Source organism: Prosopis cineraria, unplaced genomic scaffold (genome assembly GCF_029017545.1).
Source record: "Prosopis cineraria cultivar Desert tree isolate PC_DT_omini unplaced genomic scaffold, ASM2901754v1 PC13, whole genome shotgun sequence".
NCBI lineage: Eukaryota > Viridiplantae > Streptophyta > Magnoliopsida > Fabales > Fabaceae > Prosopis > Prosopis cineraria.
Genome location: NW_026555344.1, coordinates 7,542,305 through 7,559,931, shown reverse-complemented (window position 1 = coordinate 7,559,931; position 17,627 = coordinate 7,542,305). Strand labels below are relative to the sequence as shown.

The 17,627-nt window shown below is 31.9% G+C and overlaps 2 protein-coding genes across 2 annotated transcripts; both read right to left on the bottom strand.

Moving 5' to 3' along the window:
* Positions 1–8,661: 8,661 nt before the first annotated feature.
* LOC129289846 (G-type lectin S-receptor-like serine/threonine-protein kinase CES101) lies at positions 8,662–10,359 on the bottom strand. The gene is made up of 6 exons (XM_054926608.1): positions 10,265–10,359; positions 9,948–10,165; positions 9,655–9,865; positions 9,337–9,574; positions 9,074–9,224; positions 8,662–8,973 (listed from the first exon to the last, which is right to left on the bottom strand). Exons 2-6 carry the CDS (start codon positions 10,110–10,112, stop codon positions 8,662–8,664), a joined length of 1,077 nt encoding a protein of 358 aa, XP_054782583.1. The 5' UTR covers positions 10,113–10,165; positions 10,265–10,359.
* Positions 10,360–11,783: 1,424 nt separating this feature from the next.
* Positions 11,784–13,506, bottom strand: LOC129289845 (hevamine-A-like). Its single transcript, XM_054926607.1, has 2 exons — positions 12,157–13,506; positions 11,784–11,788 (listed from the first exon to the last, which is right to left on the bottom strand). The coding sequence occupies exons 1-2, from the start codon at positions 13,097–13,099 to the stop codon at positions 11,784–11,786; spliced, it is 948 nt and encodes a 315-aa protein (XP_054782582.1). The 5' UTR covers positions 13,100–13,506.
* Between the last annotated feature and the right edge of the window lie 4,121 nt (positions 13,507–17,627).

Sequence of the window (17,627 nt, the reverse complement as noted above, 5' to 3'; positions counted from 1 at the left end):
CCCTTATCATACCCTTATCATGGTAGAAAAATTTCTACCATGATACATCCAAAACAATATACCACAGGTCTTAAAATATCTCAAAAAGCAATTAGAACCATGAGAGACAGACATGATTCTCATAGCATGTTATTTAAATCAGGTCATAAATTAAAAGGGACAGACATAATCCTCTTGAACATATAAATGCATTTAATAAAAAGGATTAGAGTTTACATGCTCCACAAAGAAGATATGTCCTAAGTTGGCACAAGATACATTGTATAATCTAAAATAAGAGGCAACGTAAAAGATGGTGTCTCATACACTATAATTACACCTCTGGTGCTTTTTCGGCCAGACTCGCTCTTGTAAAAATATTAACCACAGGGAATGAGACTTAAAAGTTCCAATAACCAAAAATTAATATGTAATGATGCATGCGGATGTAACTAATTATGCGATTGCTAAATGGGCACACAAAATATTTAACCGAACAATATTTTCAAACAAACCGAACAAGTATTTAATTTGCATAACTGCACCTTATATCCTCCTTTCGCCATGCTCGGACGCCAAATCACCCAGCCAAAGGTGAGTTGGACCAAGCGACACGCCACTCATTGGGTCCAATGAGGGCTTACCACGTGGTAATAATTAACCGAACAGAAATTTCCATTAACACCATACATTAAAATACCCTGATAAGTCATGCATCATTCAAATATCCAAACAGAAATATATCCGAACAATAATATCTCATCATGATAAACAAAAATAAATTTTTAACCCACTTGGCAATGATTTCACAGAAGTATATAACAGTATTTATTTTTAATAATTCATAATTTTTTCAAACAATAAAACAACACATAACCATTCACAAACACACCCATCACAACACATTAATAATGGTTACCTTGTGTCTTGAATAACAAGTTTCCCTTCACAACTCCTCTTTCACCACTATTTTTGTTAACACAATCTACATAGCTATTTCATAATACTATATATTAATTTTACATTAAAATAAATAACTCTAATTTAAAGAGTTAGAAAGTCTTAGATCTATAATCCATATTAACACTAATTTAAGATTTATGCCTCATTTAACTTTTCAAATTCTTTTTTTAAAATTCTCATACCCTAATAAACTATTTTTTTATCCTCAAATCACTTCTTGTATCACAATTTCATCCTTCTATATTCTAAAAATTCATCCAAAAATAAATTAAAAATTTTAGAATTATCCTGAAGCCTCAAATCACCTTTCTATAACATCAAAAATACCTATTCATACTTAAATAAATATTTAATAATTATAGGTTTATCCCTACATCTCAGATTCCACATAAATTCAACCATATAGATCTAGATTTTAACTCAAAAATTCTTAAACATGAGTTTCAACCTCAAAAAAATATTCTATAATATTTATTATATCCCTAAGAGTTTTAACCTATATTTTTAATCCATCATATCATCAGATTAACTATCATATAAAAAAATCTTAATCAGAATATTTATTCTATCCTACAAAATAATGATATCACTAGAAAGCTAATATACTATAAAATTAATTTCATAATTAAATAAATTTTTGAATACTAATCTAAATAGGAAAGTTAGAACATACCTGAAGAAAAAGAAAATAATCCCCCTTACGAGAAAACGCCGAGCAACGTGAGAGGAAGAGAGAAAAATAATATAAAAATAGAATTGTGGTCCCAAAATTATATTAAAAAAATATAGGTTTGAATTTAATTATTCAAACCTTTGGGCCATTACTTGCAATTTTTATAAATTACATCTTGGGCCCTTAGTTACAATTTTCACAAATTATAATAAAAAATTCCTCATGCTTCCTCCACAATGCACCTCCTCTTTTTATACATGAGGAGGTGCCTTTCATTCCCACATCTAACTGATGTGGGACTAAACCCCCTCCCTTTTTTTATACTTTCTTTTTTTTTAACTCACACACACATTAATAATAATTTTTTTTTAAATCTTAAAATTATATCTTAATAAAATATTTCTTACATAATTTTAAACTTAAGTTTTTAATTCATAATTAAATGCCTAACCATATTATTATTTTCAAATAATCTCAAATAATATAAATTTCTATTATTATCATCATTTTAAAAAAAAACTTAAATTTCATAAATTTTTTTTATCTAAAAATTAGGATGTTACAAAGACAGTGTCGTTTGGCATAACTCAAGCAGCTTCCACTTTCCTATCTTCCACCAACAACTACAACATATTATATAATTGTGCATTACCTAACAATTTGGGAAAATTTCATACATAGAAGACCCCTAAACCAAAGATGATAAAAAAGAAAATCCTTTTCATGCCCAAAAAAAAGCCCTTGAATTTCTAAAACGTCATTGTAAGTTTAGGATACTAAATTGGAATTAAAATTCTTGACAAAATGACAAGATTGTCTCTATTGAAAGATAACAGAAATTTATCAAGAAAAAATAAACTATAAATATATAAGATTATAAATAAGTGATGTAGAGTAATGAACAATAGTCTAAAGGGTAATAAACAATATACAGTAGGGACATGAACAAGTCATGTTACCATAAAAGCAACACTTGAAATTAATTCAAGTGAAATGTTGTAATAAACAAGCATAAGGCAATGAACAACAATTTGAAGAATAAAGAGCCACAAATAGTAGGGAAACGAATTAGTCATGCTAACATGAAAGCAATACTTAAAATTAATTTAAGTAAAAATGTTATAATGAATAAATGAAATAAAGCAATGAATAATAATATGAAGAATAATGAACCACATACAGTAGGGACATGAATAAGTCGTGTTAATGCGAAAGCAATACTTGAAATTAATTTAAGTGAAAATGTTGTAATGAATAAATGAAATAGAACAATAAACAATAGTTTGAAAGATAATGAATAGCAAATAATAGGGATACAAATAAGTTGTGTTAAAGGATTTTAATTTCAATTCACTATCTTAAACTTGTAGTGAATTTTAATTTTAATAGGGTTATCTTTTAAATTATATTTTTCATTTAAGTGAAAGTGTTTTTTAAAATCAACGCCCATTGTTAAAAGTTGGCGGGAATATGCAGGCATGGGGAAAAGATTTGATATGTACTCACAAAAAGTTTTGGTGATGAGTTCGGAGATGGTAGAAAGATTCAAGCTTTAATTTTGTCGCATTGATGGATCTGCAGGCGGCACCTAAGAGTTAACGATAAAGCAATTAAAATCCACAAGAAGGTCAAACTAATTTCTAGAGTCATTCATGCTTTTCACTATCCAACTGGCGCATGTTACAGCGCGTCGATCATTCCAAATGTGTTGCAGAGGCAGAACCGTACTTGTCTTATCATTACACTGCCTTTACGCTTGACAACCACGATCTTAGGTCTTAAATCCAACATAGGTAACGCCTTGTCGCAAGGAATAAATTTAACAGACGATAATGTTCTGACCTCGCCGTCAGGAACTTGTCCCTCATTCCAACAAGTACTTCTTCGCAATCACTAAAAACTCTGGAGATGGCGTCTGGTTTTCCAACCAAGAAAAGATTGCTAAGCACTGCGGTGCTCGTCATAAGAAAAGATTTGAATTATTTAAATTAAAGATTTTTTCAATTTTAATTTTAATTTTAATTTTAATTTTAATTTTATAAAAATAAAATTTATAAATTTTTTTATAAATATATTTATCATCAATTTGGATATATTCATCATCAATTTGAATAGTACTGATTAAATTTGGATGGTTCAATTTAATATTATAATTTTTATAAATTAATTATCTAGATGCATTTTGAATAGTTCAGATTTAACATTGAATTTTTATCTGCAAGGCCTAGATTTAAAGTTTTTATTTTTATTTTATATTAATTAAAATAAGAACTTATTAAAAAATTTAATATTGAATCTGTCTTGTCCAGAATATATCGAGATAGTCAGTTTATGAAAATTATAATATTAAATTGAATCACTTAAAATCTCAAATTGAATTAGTACTGGTCAAATTGATGATGAATATATTTATCAAAAAATTATAAATTTTATTTTTATAAAATTAAAATTGAAATTAAAATTGAAAAAATCTAGATCTCATGATGAGCACGGCTTGCTGAGCACTGAAACCAGACTCAATCGAGTCCAAAGCTCATAATCAACGCACCAAAAATCAGAGCTACTACCAGTTTAGATGATGATGGTTTCATGAAGCTTGTCCACAAGACAGAAAGCGGACCTGACATAGTGCTATGGAACAGTTTTGATCACCCAAGCGGTAACGTTATCATCAACGGCATGAAACTGGGATTTGACAGAGTCACGGGGAAGAGATGGAACATGACGTCACGGGCATCACCACAAAACCCAACTTCAGGTTCGTTTGCTTTATGAATGGACGTGGACTCCAACAATGCTCTGATTAGTTATATGGTGGTGAGGAAGTGTGCACTGGAGTGCCAAGATGACGCAGTACAAGATCGGTGCACCGGATACAGAGGGAGTTCGCCACCATGTGAGATATTTAAATCTCCAATTTATTAACATGACAAATGAAACAGAAAGCAATTTCTTTCACTCGGGAGCGATGGTCGACAATGAAGTTAGTTTTTTTGGTTTAAGTCCAAGGGGTAAAATTTATGGGGCACTGTCAGTGGCATACAACATCGAGAACCCAGAACTTGTTACAGAATGTAACCCTCCCAGGCCTCCAGGTTGCAGACAGTCTGATGCTTACGTGTGCTTTGCCAACAATCGAAGTGGTAATATGTCTCAACAAAGGTTCAAGATTGAGACCACTGAGACTCTGTCTTTGTATGATTAGTGGAGTCAAATATTTGATGAATTGCTCTTGCGTCTTTTATTTTTCTTCAAACGAGGATGGTATTGGGTATCGGATGTGGGATGACATATCATCTGATGACTTTAAAGAATCTCCAGATGGGCGTCAATTTTATTTCATTCAAGACAAATGCTAAGGCAATCCTGGAGTGAAAAACGAGAGTAAGTCTGTCTCCCTCACTCGATTTTTTTAACGAAATATTGATGAAGATTTGTTTTGTCCAATGTAGAAGAATCTCAAAACATGCCGTTGATAATTGGTGTGGTTGGTGGATCTCTCTTGATCATTAGTTTGTCATCTTACATATGCTATTTATTTCTAAAAAAGCATAGATTAGAAGGTAATTAGTATCTTGTTCAATATTATTTAGAAAGTGATGTCTTTAATTTTCATACTACATAGTTTGGTAAGATCCAATCCAACTAGTTTTGACTTTTCTTACACGCATGCTCGATCAGTCATGAGTAGTGGCAAAGAGATTGAAATGGACCAAGTTATTGCATGAAATTGGAATTGCAATACCCTTCGCTACTGTAAACAGCAAATGGAAATTCGATAAAAGCAATAAAACAGGCCATGAGATCCATATATTCAGCTATGAAAGCATTGCCCCCGCAACAGGTAACTTCTTGTCCACAAATAATTTAGGTGAGGGTGGCTTTGGACCTGTCTTCAAGGTAATAGCTAATTATTTTTTACTGCGTTAAATGGATGTGCGTGTGTGTGTGTGTGTGTGTGTGTGTGTGTGTGTGTGTGAAAGTGGAATATAATACAATGAAAGGAAATGCAGAGTAGAGGAAAGAACACTCAAGACCAATGCTTTTAATTTATTTATCATCTCTGACCTCAATCCATTTTCACTTCAAGTGTATTGAGAGAATAGTTATTATTTGACACAAACATATTTTTCATGAAAAATTGTTGGATGGACAAGAAATAGCTGTAAAAAGACTTTATAAATGTTCAAGACAAGGCGTATCAAAATTTTCTGTAAAAAGACTTTATAAATGTTCAAGATAAGGCATATCAAAATTTAATAATGATTGATTGTCAAACTTTAACACACTAACTTGATAAGACTTCTTGGATTTTGCATGGAAGGAGAAGAGAAGATGTTGATCTATGAATATATGCCAAGTAAAAGTTTGGGTTTCTATCTTTTTGTTATGCAATATAATTATCTACCTTCATATTCTAATTATGCTTTTCTATTGAGACGGATATGCCATAACGTGTTCATCTGTCAATCATCATGTATATTGTAACGCATAATATTTGTCACTGTTGATCTACAGTTCTTTCAACAATGACAGTGAGCCCAGTTTATTCTTTTTTTTTTCATTTATTATCAAGTAGAAAGATAAAAAAACATGGGGGAGAAATAGGAAATTGTGTAAAAATAAAATAATTTGTTAATGGTTTGATCAATTTTGTATTTAATACCGAAAACTAATATTGTTAAGGTAAAATTAATGGTTTGATCACTTTTACACTCACTCATATAATGTTATAGGTATTTATACCCCCTTCTTCACTTTATGATAATAGGTGCCCTTGGCCGACTACTTTTTATATAGATTTGACCTTTAATCCTAAATTTTAATGACTTAAATTTTAGAAAAACAGAGAATTATGGCTAAGAAATTTTATATCATATTTATTCATTCTTAAAAAACTTGAATTCATTAAAATCTTCCCCTTTTTTAATTTTTTTAAACAAAAAAGGGTTTAAAAATCCCGTGCATCGCAAATGGGGCATAAAATCTAGTTACTTTGGTACATAGATTCCAATAATAAGGCTTTATTGGATTGGAAGAGGAGCCTTAATATTATTAAAGGTATAGCTCAAGGACTTGTTTATTTGTATAAATATTCAAAATTAAAAGTGTTTCGTCATAGCCAAGCAATATTTTACTTGATCAAGAAATGTGTCAAAAAATATCTTCTTTTGGGGGTTGAGGGAAAATACCAAGAAAATATCGTAGATAAGCTTAATGGAAGTGATCCACGACACATGGTCATGTATCCGGCGATCGCAGTGATGTATCACGTAGGCGTTTGCCTCATCTGTTCCTCATTTTTCTTGTTTAAAACTCACAATTTCAGGCCTAATTTTGTGGCATTGATGCATCGGCACTTCAGGATTAACACGCGACGATGTTTTGGACTCATCGAAAGATTATTACGAGCTTAAGCTCTTCACTTGTTATGAGCAGTACTACTTGGGAATCAGTAGACCAGCATATTTCATCTGGATTATTGCCAACCGATACGACCCCCTTGATTCTCACCCGTGTCCAAAACTCATAACTGATGGTTAAGGTAACATGAGAATTCAAGAATTGCATAAAACGGAGATCCTGGCTTTATATCCTATACTCTTCCCCGGCTTCAAACGTACAAAAAATTAATGCTAGATGGTGATGGTTTCTTGCGACTTTTCCAAAAGAATGAAAGTGGGACTAGCACAATTCTCCTTGAAGGGATGGGATTGCGATATGACAAAGGAAACAAGGCAGAGACGAAACTCGACATCATGGGCAACTAAATTCAACCTTGCTTTGGGTTCATTTACTTTAGGATTGGATTTGAACTCCCAGTCACAATAACACTATACAATTGGTAATATTGTGGCGAGTGTGCTCTGGAGTACGTGGGGAATCGAAGCGCTGACATGATATTAATAGGTCATCTGAAGCAGAGGGAGATTGCCACTATGTATCTCTGGTGTTAAAGGTGATCTGATTAAATTGTTAAACGTTTTTTAATGAAAAACGTAACTATATGAAAAAAAAAACAGAAACAGAAGAAACTTCACATCAAACCCATATTAGATCTAATGTTCCTTTCTTCATCGTCCATCCCCTAATATAAGATAGTGGATGAATACAGGTACAAAAATTTCTGTCTGGAATGAGCAAGCTTGGCAAGTTTATCAGAACATTTTATAAAATCTCTATGCAAAAAATTAAACTGAATCTTCCTGTTCCTAACTTTGCCGGTATTTTAAGGTGATGGTGAAAAAAGGAAGAACAAAAACTTACCCACAATGATTAATTTTGGTCTTGAGTAGTCTGCCAATTTGCAGAAAGTGGGCTTTTAGGTTTTTGGGCCTGTTTGTGTGATGTTTTGATTCTTGGCCCTCGTCAATAGCTTTGTGGGGATTGTGTTGGGCTCAACAATTCAAAGCGGGGGTTGTTTTGATTTTGAAACCATTGAAGATTATTGCAATTAATCAATAAAGGTTTCAAATCATATAAGCCACCTGGGGAAGAATTTTAAGATTCCATATTTATAAAAAGACGTTCTGTTGACGGATGACTGTATGAAATATCTGAGTTAAAGATTTCCTCTCTTGAGGATTAAAGAAATCATGCAGGGTTGTCTTGTCATTCTTAAGAGTTGGTAAAATACTATTCAAATTTTAAAAAAAATAAAAGGATTTTCACTTAGGCACTAGTCATTTCTTGCTGAATAGTTGGAATATTTTTAAAATGAAAAGATATCTTTTATATGAATTTTAATAAATTAAGGAATTTCTATAAAAGATTATATAAAAAGAGTTATAACACTAACAATCGCCAAAGTCATGTATCTCTAATTCTTAAAAGTAAAGATTATAAAACTAAAAACTATAGTAACCACCACTTGACGAAAAGAAATATTAGTTGAAGAAAACTCAGGATTCTTACAACTAAAAGTGATAAGATGCATGCCACAAGCGCGAAAGGCTACAATTTCAACGCATGCTCACAAAGCTTATATATAAAAGATCTCTGCTAAAAGTAGAATTAGACAACTTATTAAGCATCCCTCAACTTAATTATCTACCGTCTAAATTACTGGACATTGTTAAGCAACTTTTGGAATAAAGTTCTTGCTTGCTGCTGGATAACTCGAACTCTTCCTCTACCACATTGCCAAAAAAAGCTGGCTGCTTTGGTTGGACAAGTTGAATAGTATCATTTGATAGAAACGAAATTACATCTACCATGGAAGGTCTGTCTATTGCTTGATCTTGAACGCACAAGAGACCAGTATGAATACCTCTAAGCACTTTCTTTTGAGCACTTGGTTCATTTAATGATGACTCTATTAGCTCTAAAGTTCTACCTTCATTCCAAAGCCGCCATGCCTGTAACAATTCCATTATCCTCCAAAAGTTTAACTAATAATTTATTAGAATACATTATGCAATGAATTTAATTTGTCGAATAGATTTTGGATAAACTTACATATCCTGTGAGATTGAGAGAATGATCTAAATCATAACAGCTATTGTTCTTCTTGCCACTAAGAATTTCAAGTAGAAGAACACCAAAACTAAACACGTCTATCTTGTTTGAAACAATACCATTCATTGCATATTCCGGAGCCATATAACCACTTAAAGCAACATGAAAAATAAATGTTAGAATCTTAACTCAATCAGACTTAATCAAAAAGTCAACAAAAAATAACTGAAAATAAATGGGTTATTTATATGTATTATACTTACTATGTGCTAACTATTCTGTTTGTGCTTTCTTCATATCCTTTTGGCCCAAATATTCGAGCCATGCCAAAGTCAAATATTTTAGGATTCATTTCTTCATCGAGTAAAATATTTCCTGCCTTCAAGTCACGATGCACCACTTTGAGTCTTGAATATTTATGTAAATAAAGAAGTCCTTGGGCAACTCCTTCTATAATGGCAAATCGTTTCCCCCAATCTAGTACACGCTGTTTGATTTCATCTGTTTTAGGGTAAATATACTTATTAGAACGCTTAACACTCACAGGTTCATATTTTTCTTCAAAAGAAAGGATGACTTACCAAATAGGTAATAGTCTAAGCTCTTGTTGGACATGTATTCATAGACCAATATTCTTTCATCTCTTTGGATGCAGAACCCCAAAAGCCTTACAAGATTAGTATGCTGAAGTTTGGCCATAAGTTTAGCCTCATTTTTAAATTCTGTTAGCCCTTGTCCAGAACTTTGAGAAAGTCGCTTTATTGCAACCTCTTGTCCATCAGTAAGTGTTCCCTGAAAGCAATGTTGCGAAATCTTGTTATATATATCCAGATAGTTTCAAGTCTCAATTCACAAAAGTGAAATATATTATTACCTTGTAAACGGGACCAAAACCACCCTCTCCTATCTTGTTTGAAACTGAGAAGTTGTTTGTGGCAGCTACAATGCTCTCAAAACTGAATATTTCAACCTCATTATTATTGCTTGCCCTTCGATATTTATGATTCCTTTTGGCTTTGCCTTGCACCATGTAAATCATTGCGCTGCCTCCAATGTCATGTAATATCTTCCTTTGCTTTATATTCCCGAGCACTAGTCATGTGACATGAAAATATAAGTGATATAGAGGAAGTAATAAACTCAGTAGAATTTGTGTGTGTGTGTGTTATTATATTGTAAGGTAGATATTACCTTCTGCTTTGTGTTTTCTCCGTAAGGATAAGTAACAGATCAGAGATAATGTTATGCTTGATCCCAACCCGATGATTAGCCATATCCACCACCTATCTCCTACAGTTCACAAGAATATGATTTTAGCCAATATTCTGCTCATGAATATTCTGTCTACCATTCAGCATGAGTTTTATTTGTTGTCGCTCATGAAAACTGTGTTTTCCCAATTCTATTTAATATTTTATTTCAAATCTACAGGCTATGTTAGTTGAAGTCAAGATTAAAAAATGATTGATAGGCCAGATTTCCTGGTAGGAGATGTTGGAGTTGGGAAGATAATCAGCTTGTTCAGCCCAAAACAAAAAAGAGGGAGAAGAAAAATTTGGCTGGAGATGACAGATATATATATATATATATATATATTGCATGCAATTATTTCTGATAAATGTCAATTTTATATCGCAAATAATAGTATAATAAAGATTACATTAAAAACTAAAAACGTTCTCCGTGCATTGTATATATATATATATATATATGGAATTTTTACAAAACTAGTTTTTAAAAAAAATTAAAATACAATTTATATAAAGATCGAAATAATTTTGTAGGGACTGCATATATACTATATAAAGTCAGAAAGCAACTTCAAATGTCCTACCAATTCAAAGGCCTTGGTTGAACAGATTTTAGACCCTACGTCGTCAACTAATATTGATTGCAGTTTGGTGTTTCTTCAAATCAGACGGATATTAATTCTAAAGTGACGAGTTCAAGTGTAGTATGTGTGCCTAGGGAGTGCAATATTATTACAGACCGCTTAGCTAAAGTGGGCATAAATGATTCATGTACATATGTCATGACACGATCCCGCTTGAAGGTCCTGTGCAGCGGGATAGCTTGGGATTTCAATCCTACCTTTTTTGGTTTCCTAATCATGGCTTTCCTTGAGCTCAAAACGCAAAATTATAAAAAAGCAGAAAGATAAATAATGCAGGGATAATTTAAAAAAAAAAAAAACAGAGAAAAAGGCTCATATGCATGTAGGATGTAACCCAAGATGTAGCTAGGGAACGGTGATCATCAACAGATAACTTTATCTTGTACCGTTTGAAAAAAAAAAAGAGAGAGAGAGAGCGAGAAAATTAATCCGTAAGCATTTGTAATATGTTTTTAATTTTCAATTAGGTCCTTATAATTTATTTTATTTCAATTGAACTCTTATAGTTGTTAATAAATTTAAATTAAGTTTATGAAGATTAAAATCCATGAATTTTTCTTTTTTAAATATAATTTTATTAAATTATTGTATAACTTTAAAATTAAACATATAATCTTTATAAATTTTATAATTAGGTTATGTCTTCTAAATAAACTTTGTACATATAAATTTTTATAAAAAAATTAAAAAAATATTAACATTGTATTAAATTAAATTTTATTTTTTCTCTTTTTAAGCCAAAAAGTTTTAAATCAAATTTTCTATAAATTTTAAAAGTGTGTTTGTCTTGAAAAAATTTATCATTCATTACTAATTTTAACCTATAAAGATTAACATATCCTAACATATCAAAATATAAGGGTTCCATTCAAACAAAATAAATTATATAAGGGACCTAATTTAAAATCAGTGAAAACTATAAGTACCAACAGATTAATTTGCTTTAAAAAATATACTCCCTCCATTAAAAAATGTAAAGCATTTTTTAAGGAGTTATATATTTAAAAATGTAAGGTATTTTTAGTTTTTTGAGATGTAATCATTATCTTTTTTTCAAAAGTGCCCCTATTAATAATGAATTTATATTTATTATAGAGTGTTTAATAGGGATAAATATAGAAAGATAGGGTTAGTTGAAAAATAATTAACTATTTTATTAGGAGGTAAGATTCGATTAAAAATATCTTACATTTTTTAATTGAGTGAGTATATATTAGGGCAGTACAAGTTGGAAAATTGGACCAATCTTTGTGTCTAACAGCTACAACATAAATTGACTGGCCTTGTGCTCCTGCAGCTTCTTCAGTGAATGTGGCTCCTTCAAGCCATATCTGGCATCCACTACTGTAATTCACTAGTGCATAAGCCACGCACGAACAATTGTTCTTGCATATGGTCTCACAACACGACGACACACCTTCATAAGTCTTTGAATTATCACCGGCCATGTTCCCGACACGTTCTTCAAAGCTCATGTCTTGGTTCCTGCACCTGGAAGCGCTTTGGGGCGTGCACAGAGAACTTCGTTGAATAATGAAGTCACTGTAATTACTTGCTTCGTCATAGCCCCTCGTCCACAACATCACACCACCATAGTTCGGTGACTGCCTTACAATAGGAAGTACATTAGTGATCAACTCGCTAAGAGGAATATAGCCTCCTGTGTCCTGAGTAGCTTTAGATGCTGGCAAATACATCAACACTTTGGACCCACCATCTAATAATGATTCCGTCCATTGGTTCCATGTTTCTAGTAATAAGTGACCATTGCCTTGTGATTCTGAATACTCGCAAGCAGGGTCGTTCTGGAATTGTACGAAGACATAGTCAAAAAGGCCATGTTCTTCAAGGGCAGTGCCACGAAAATTATCAGGAAATCGGCACAGAGGTGATGCAGATAAGAGGACCGTCCGTGTTGAAGTGCTGTGTGACTTCAAGTAAAGAGCAAGGTCCTTCCAGTATGCTGTAGAATAGCGGATATCAAAATTGATGCCGTCCAATATGGCATCTCCAAATGGGCGAGAAGATGAATTTCCTCCCAAGAAAGTGTTCCACAAATAATCAGAAACATTTCGAGCCTTGTCAGCAGAAGATAAGGTCACATTCCAACCGTCTCCAGCAATATAGAGCATCACCTTGATCCCTTGTTGTTGGCAATATTTGATACCTGTGCCAATGGTGGGGCATAATAAAGGAGGGTCACAGATACCTGGGTTGCTGAATTGAGGGCTAAATTCACCCTGGGAGGTCTCGAGGTAGTATATGACCACCTAAGTGTATTTTCCAGTGGCGCATGTTTCTGTAAGATTACTGTTATCATCCGTCAGGCCCCAGTAAACGCCGATTACGTCATCGCCGGCTTCAGAGGAGCTAGTAATTTGAATGAGTGCCAGGAAAGCAAGGAGTATAAAAAGATGAGATAGAAAAATTTTGGTGGCCATCATCATCCTCTGTGCTAATCTCATATGTTCCAGTCTAAACTGATGGCCACTTTGTATTTATAGTTACATTAATTGACGCATACAAGTCAACAACGCATTTAGACGCAGTAAGCCAATGACCGCACAAACACGTTTTTCTTCAGAAAAGTCTTCAACTACCTTATTATTAGAGACACACTAATTAAATTACTTTTGGCTGTATTGAATTTTATAAATTTAATAAATATGTGGGCTTTAGTACTATCAATTATTTAATTAAAATATCTAATGTTTGTTTAAGCAATTTGAATTATTTTAATATCAGGTTCAAAACAGATCGAGCTATATATTTAATTTTGGTGATCATCTTGCTATATGTGCCAATATGATATGTTCCCTTTCACTTTAATCCATGGCCTCTTGGATTCACTACTATGTTTAGTCATATATACGCACACAATACAACTCAAGAACACAAGGTCACACTGTTAAGAATACTCATTCTTTTTTTATTTATAAAAAAAATGATCACTTTTAGCTTGTTTTTTTACATCAGTAAAATCATATCTTTCACTAAGTATTTATTATAAATTTTTTAAATTATTCCTCATAATTTTATCATTCATAGTCATAATAAACAATTAATAAAGAATTAATTAACATAATTAATGAAGATTGTTATAGTTCAATTCTTTTATTTTCAGATACAATTAATATAATTAATTAATTTTTTTTAAATTATGTGTTATAACTTTTTTGTTACAAAATAGAAACGGAGGGAATATAAAGAAGAGAATATTAATGACAAAGATGATGAAAACCTTACATTAACCTACCCAACTAAGATGATTTACAAACCCTACCTTTAATGTGAAACAATGAGGTGGACCCTTTGTTAACAGTAACGGACCCACAGGGGGGCGAGGAGGGGTTCTTGTGGCCCGTGCATCATTGGTCCTTTGGTAAAAATTATTCTTTTTACTTGTAAAATAGTTTAAATTAGATTTTAGCCCCCATTCTTCATTTTATTTTCAGTGTGACCCTCCCAATCACCAAGCTCTAGCTCCGTCCTTGTTTGTTAACCCCTCTTAAAGGTGAGATACAGCTCCCTTACGTAATTGCTTAACCCTTATCTTAACAACTAATTAACCGTGATTAACAACTAATATTCCAATACACACGGCCTGGAGTGGATCCCAGCACTGACGCATTTTTCCCGTAGATAAGTCTAATTCATTTAATATAACAGCCATGTCTCAATCATTAACCAACGTTATAAACGGGGTACCGAAACTTCTCAAGTATTGTTTTTGGTCCACATACAGCAACCTACTTTGTTTCTCAAATTTATAATTTTTTTTCTAAATTATATTCCATCAATGGGGCAGTTCTAATATAAATAATTAAAAGGAGTATTTTAATGAAATTAATACACATTTTTTTCGTACAATCACTCACATAATTTTCTTGATATATCTAAATTAGTTGTATAACTTTTGTATTATTTAACTTCTGCAATATAATTAAGACCAGATCAACTATTAAAGAAAAATACAAGTAAAAAACGTGTACTACTCTTGCAGTCAATCACTCCAACTGATTTTTCATCGGTTTCACGAATACCGATGAAAAAATCAACTCAAATCCTGAATATATTCAATTGATCTCCCTTAATTCCTCTCATTAGTTACCAATTAATTATAAATTATATAAACAAATAGAGAAGGAATGAGAGAGAAAAGCAGAAGAACTGAGAACATAAATAGTAAGCAACTTAGCAATATTATTATATTGTGTAATAAAGCACTGAGCGACGTCCATCAACGAAAAAAGAAAAGTCCAATTAAACAAATATTCAAAACTATGCATTAAATAGTAAGAAGAAAGGGTCATGAGAACATTGGATTGGTCGAGAGGAGAACCACGAGGCTGATTCTCTTGCTAAGCGTTCTTTGGTGGAAGCTCCTGGAATCTATCAGTTAGCACCCTTGGTGCCCCATTTCCTAGATTATCTTAGACCGTCTAAAGCTTTAGCTTTCTTGTTTTTAGTTTCTTTTCCTCGCTTTCTTTTGTATCAAAAAAGGAAAGGGTCATGCGAACATGCGTGTGCTTGAGAAATACAGGAGAAAGCTGAGAGAGAGACATGAATAAATTAAACCAATTCATATGATAATTTTGGCAGCAGGTGAAGACTAAAAGACTTTACCTAGTCTTAATAACTTGCTTCAACCAAGGAATTAATCAGTAAGGTTAATCCATTCTAACTTTATTGGCATTAATTCTATATAAAAATGTGTGTGTGTATGTGTGTGAGAGAGAGAGAGAGAGAGAGTTGAAAAGAACCAATTAGATTTTTCCAAGGTTTAAATAATAGGACATTGAATCAAATCAAGTATGCTTAAGGGTTAATGGTCAAAAATTAATTTAATATTTTTAAATAATATTTATACAAATGTAAACCATAAATTAAATTTATTCATAATCATAGAACTATTTTAAATGAAAAATATTCATTTAAAGACAAAGAAAAATTAAAGCAAGAAAAAGAAAAGAGATAAGGAAAATGTGTTTTTGATTTCAAAACATAAAAGCAAAAATACTATACACTATCAGAATTTTTATCAAAATTATTCATTGATGCCATGGCACTAGATGAAAATGTAGAAAATGCACGGTTTCCTTTTCTATGTGAAAAGACCTTACAAAACTCATTTTTTTAGACTTGAGGAGCAATCTTTCAACTGCAACTGGAGAAAACCCTAAGAGAGCAAGAGGGAGAATTTTGAAGCTTGGGATCAAAAAGAAATAAAGCAAACCTTCATTCTACCTCATTTATCAATGTTTTCTCTTCTTTTTCTCTATGCTGATGGATTCAAACTTTATCTTTGATGTTACAGTATTTATATCAATTACGCGTAACTAAATCTTATTGTTTTAAAGGGCTATAAACCTATTTGTGTAAATAACTTTTGATCTACTATTTAGTTGTTGAGAAATAAAATTTTGATTACTTGTTCTCGAGACATCTTGTCCTTGTTTAGTGTTTGACCACCACTGGGTGAGATTTAGGTATTTGGATTAAACCTTAGAAGAGAAAACTCAAATTGAACTTCGAGAACTAGTAGCCTAAAATTAGTTTAGCTAATTTGCTATTAGAACATGAATGTATCTAAAGGACCTAGATAATCCTCATGGGTTAAAATATCTAATGTAATTAATTAATTAAGGTAATATTTTTCTTTAATTGAATTAATTAGGTCCTTAGTAATTGAAAGATATTTTAAATTAATCTAGATTTTTAAATTATCAAAATTGAGTTTCCAGGCAATTAATATGGTAATGAAAGGGTTAAGAGGCAAATAAAGGATTAGAACTCTAGAACGCTCTTCTCTTGATTGATTTTAGTTTCTTTGTGAATTGAAAGTTATTTTAATTGATCATTTTTTATATTTTTCTTTTAATTGTTTTAAAATTAATCTAAAGTTTTATTAGCTTAACATAATTGAATTTAAAAATTTGATGTTTAGTCACCATTTTAATTAATTCTCTGAGACATCAACCTTAATTTACCTTTAGCTTCAATTGCGATTCGTACATTTATAATGTCTCTTAATTTTTGTGGGTATCAGGTTCATATTTTCTTGAATGTGGAGTTGTACAGGTTAGGCTCATTTTTTTTCAATCATAAAGCAAGCGCTCCCTAATCTGATACATATTCTGTTACGTTTAAATCGATGCCGCCTTGTTTTAAATTTAATTCCCTTGGTCGCATCGCTTCATGCAAGGCAAGAACTCGTAGTTGATAGGTCTCAGGCCCGCGTTTTCTCTCTTGCTACCTTTCGGCCTTTTTGTTTTTGAAAGCCTTGTTTTCTTTCGGTTCTGAAACAAGATATGAAAGCTATACATTTTAAAGTGATCCAATTATCCGAAGAAAATTTAAGTTTGATGAAATTATTCATCATTTGCAATAATAGCATATCATGATATTATCTCTCAAACAATTTGCCAGGGGTCCTGTGGAGTATTCAAGTGAACTAAAGTTTTGAACGTGGGTCTTCTCCATCTTTTTTTTTTTTTAATTATTTCCTGCCAATTTCTAAATAGACTTTATATTAAATGTGTTAAAGGTCATTCAGGTCATCATTCACCCCCATTAAAATAAAATTTAACTATTATATTCAAATAGGTCTATATATTTAAAAAAAATTAAAAAAAAGGAACTCAATCATAAGAAATCATA

Bases quoted from the DNA above. Each gene is read 5' to 3' on its own strand.
- LOC129289846 (XM_054926608.1), bottom strand. From the start codon at position 10,112: ATGATTTACATGGTGCAAGGCAAAGCCAAAAGGAATCATAAATATCGA. The intron at 9,575-9,654 runs GTAAGTCATCCT...ACCCTAAAACAG, and splicing joins CTTAGACTATTACCTATTTG to ATGAAATCAAACAGCGTGTA. The intron at 9,225-9,336 runs GTAAGTATAATA...TGTTGCTTTAAG, and splicing joins AACAGAATAGTTAGCACATA to TGGTTATATGGCTCCGGAAT.
- LOC129289845 (XM_054926607.1), bottom strand. From the start codon at position 13,099: ATGCTCTATATTGCTGGAGACGGTTGGAATGTGACCTTATCTTCTGCT.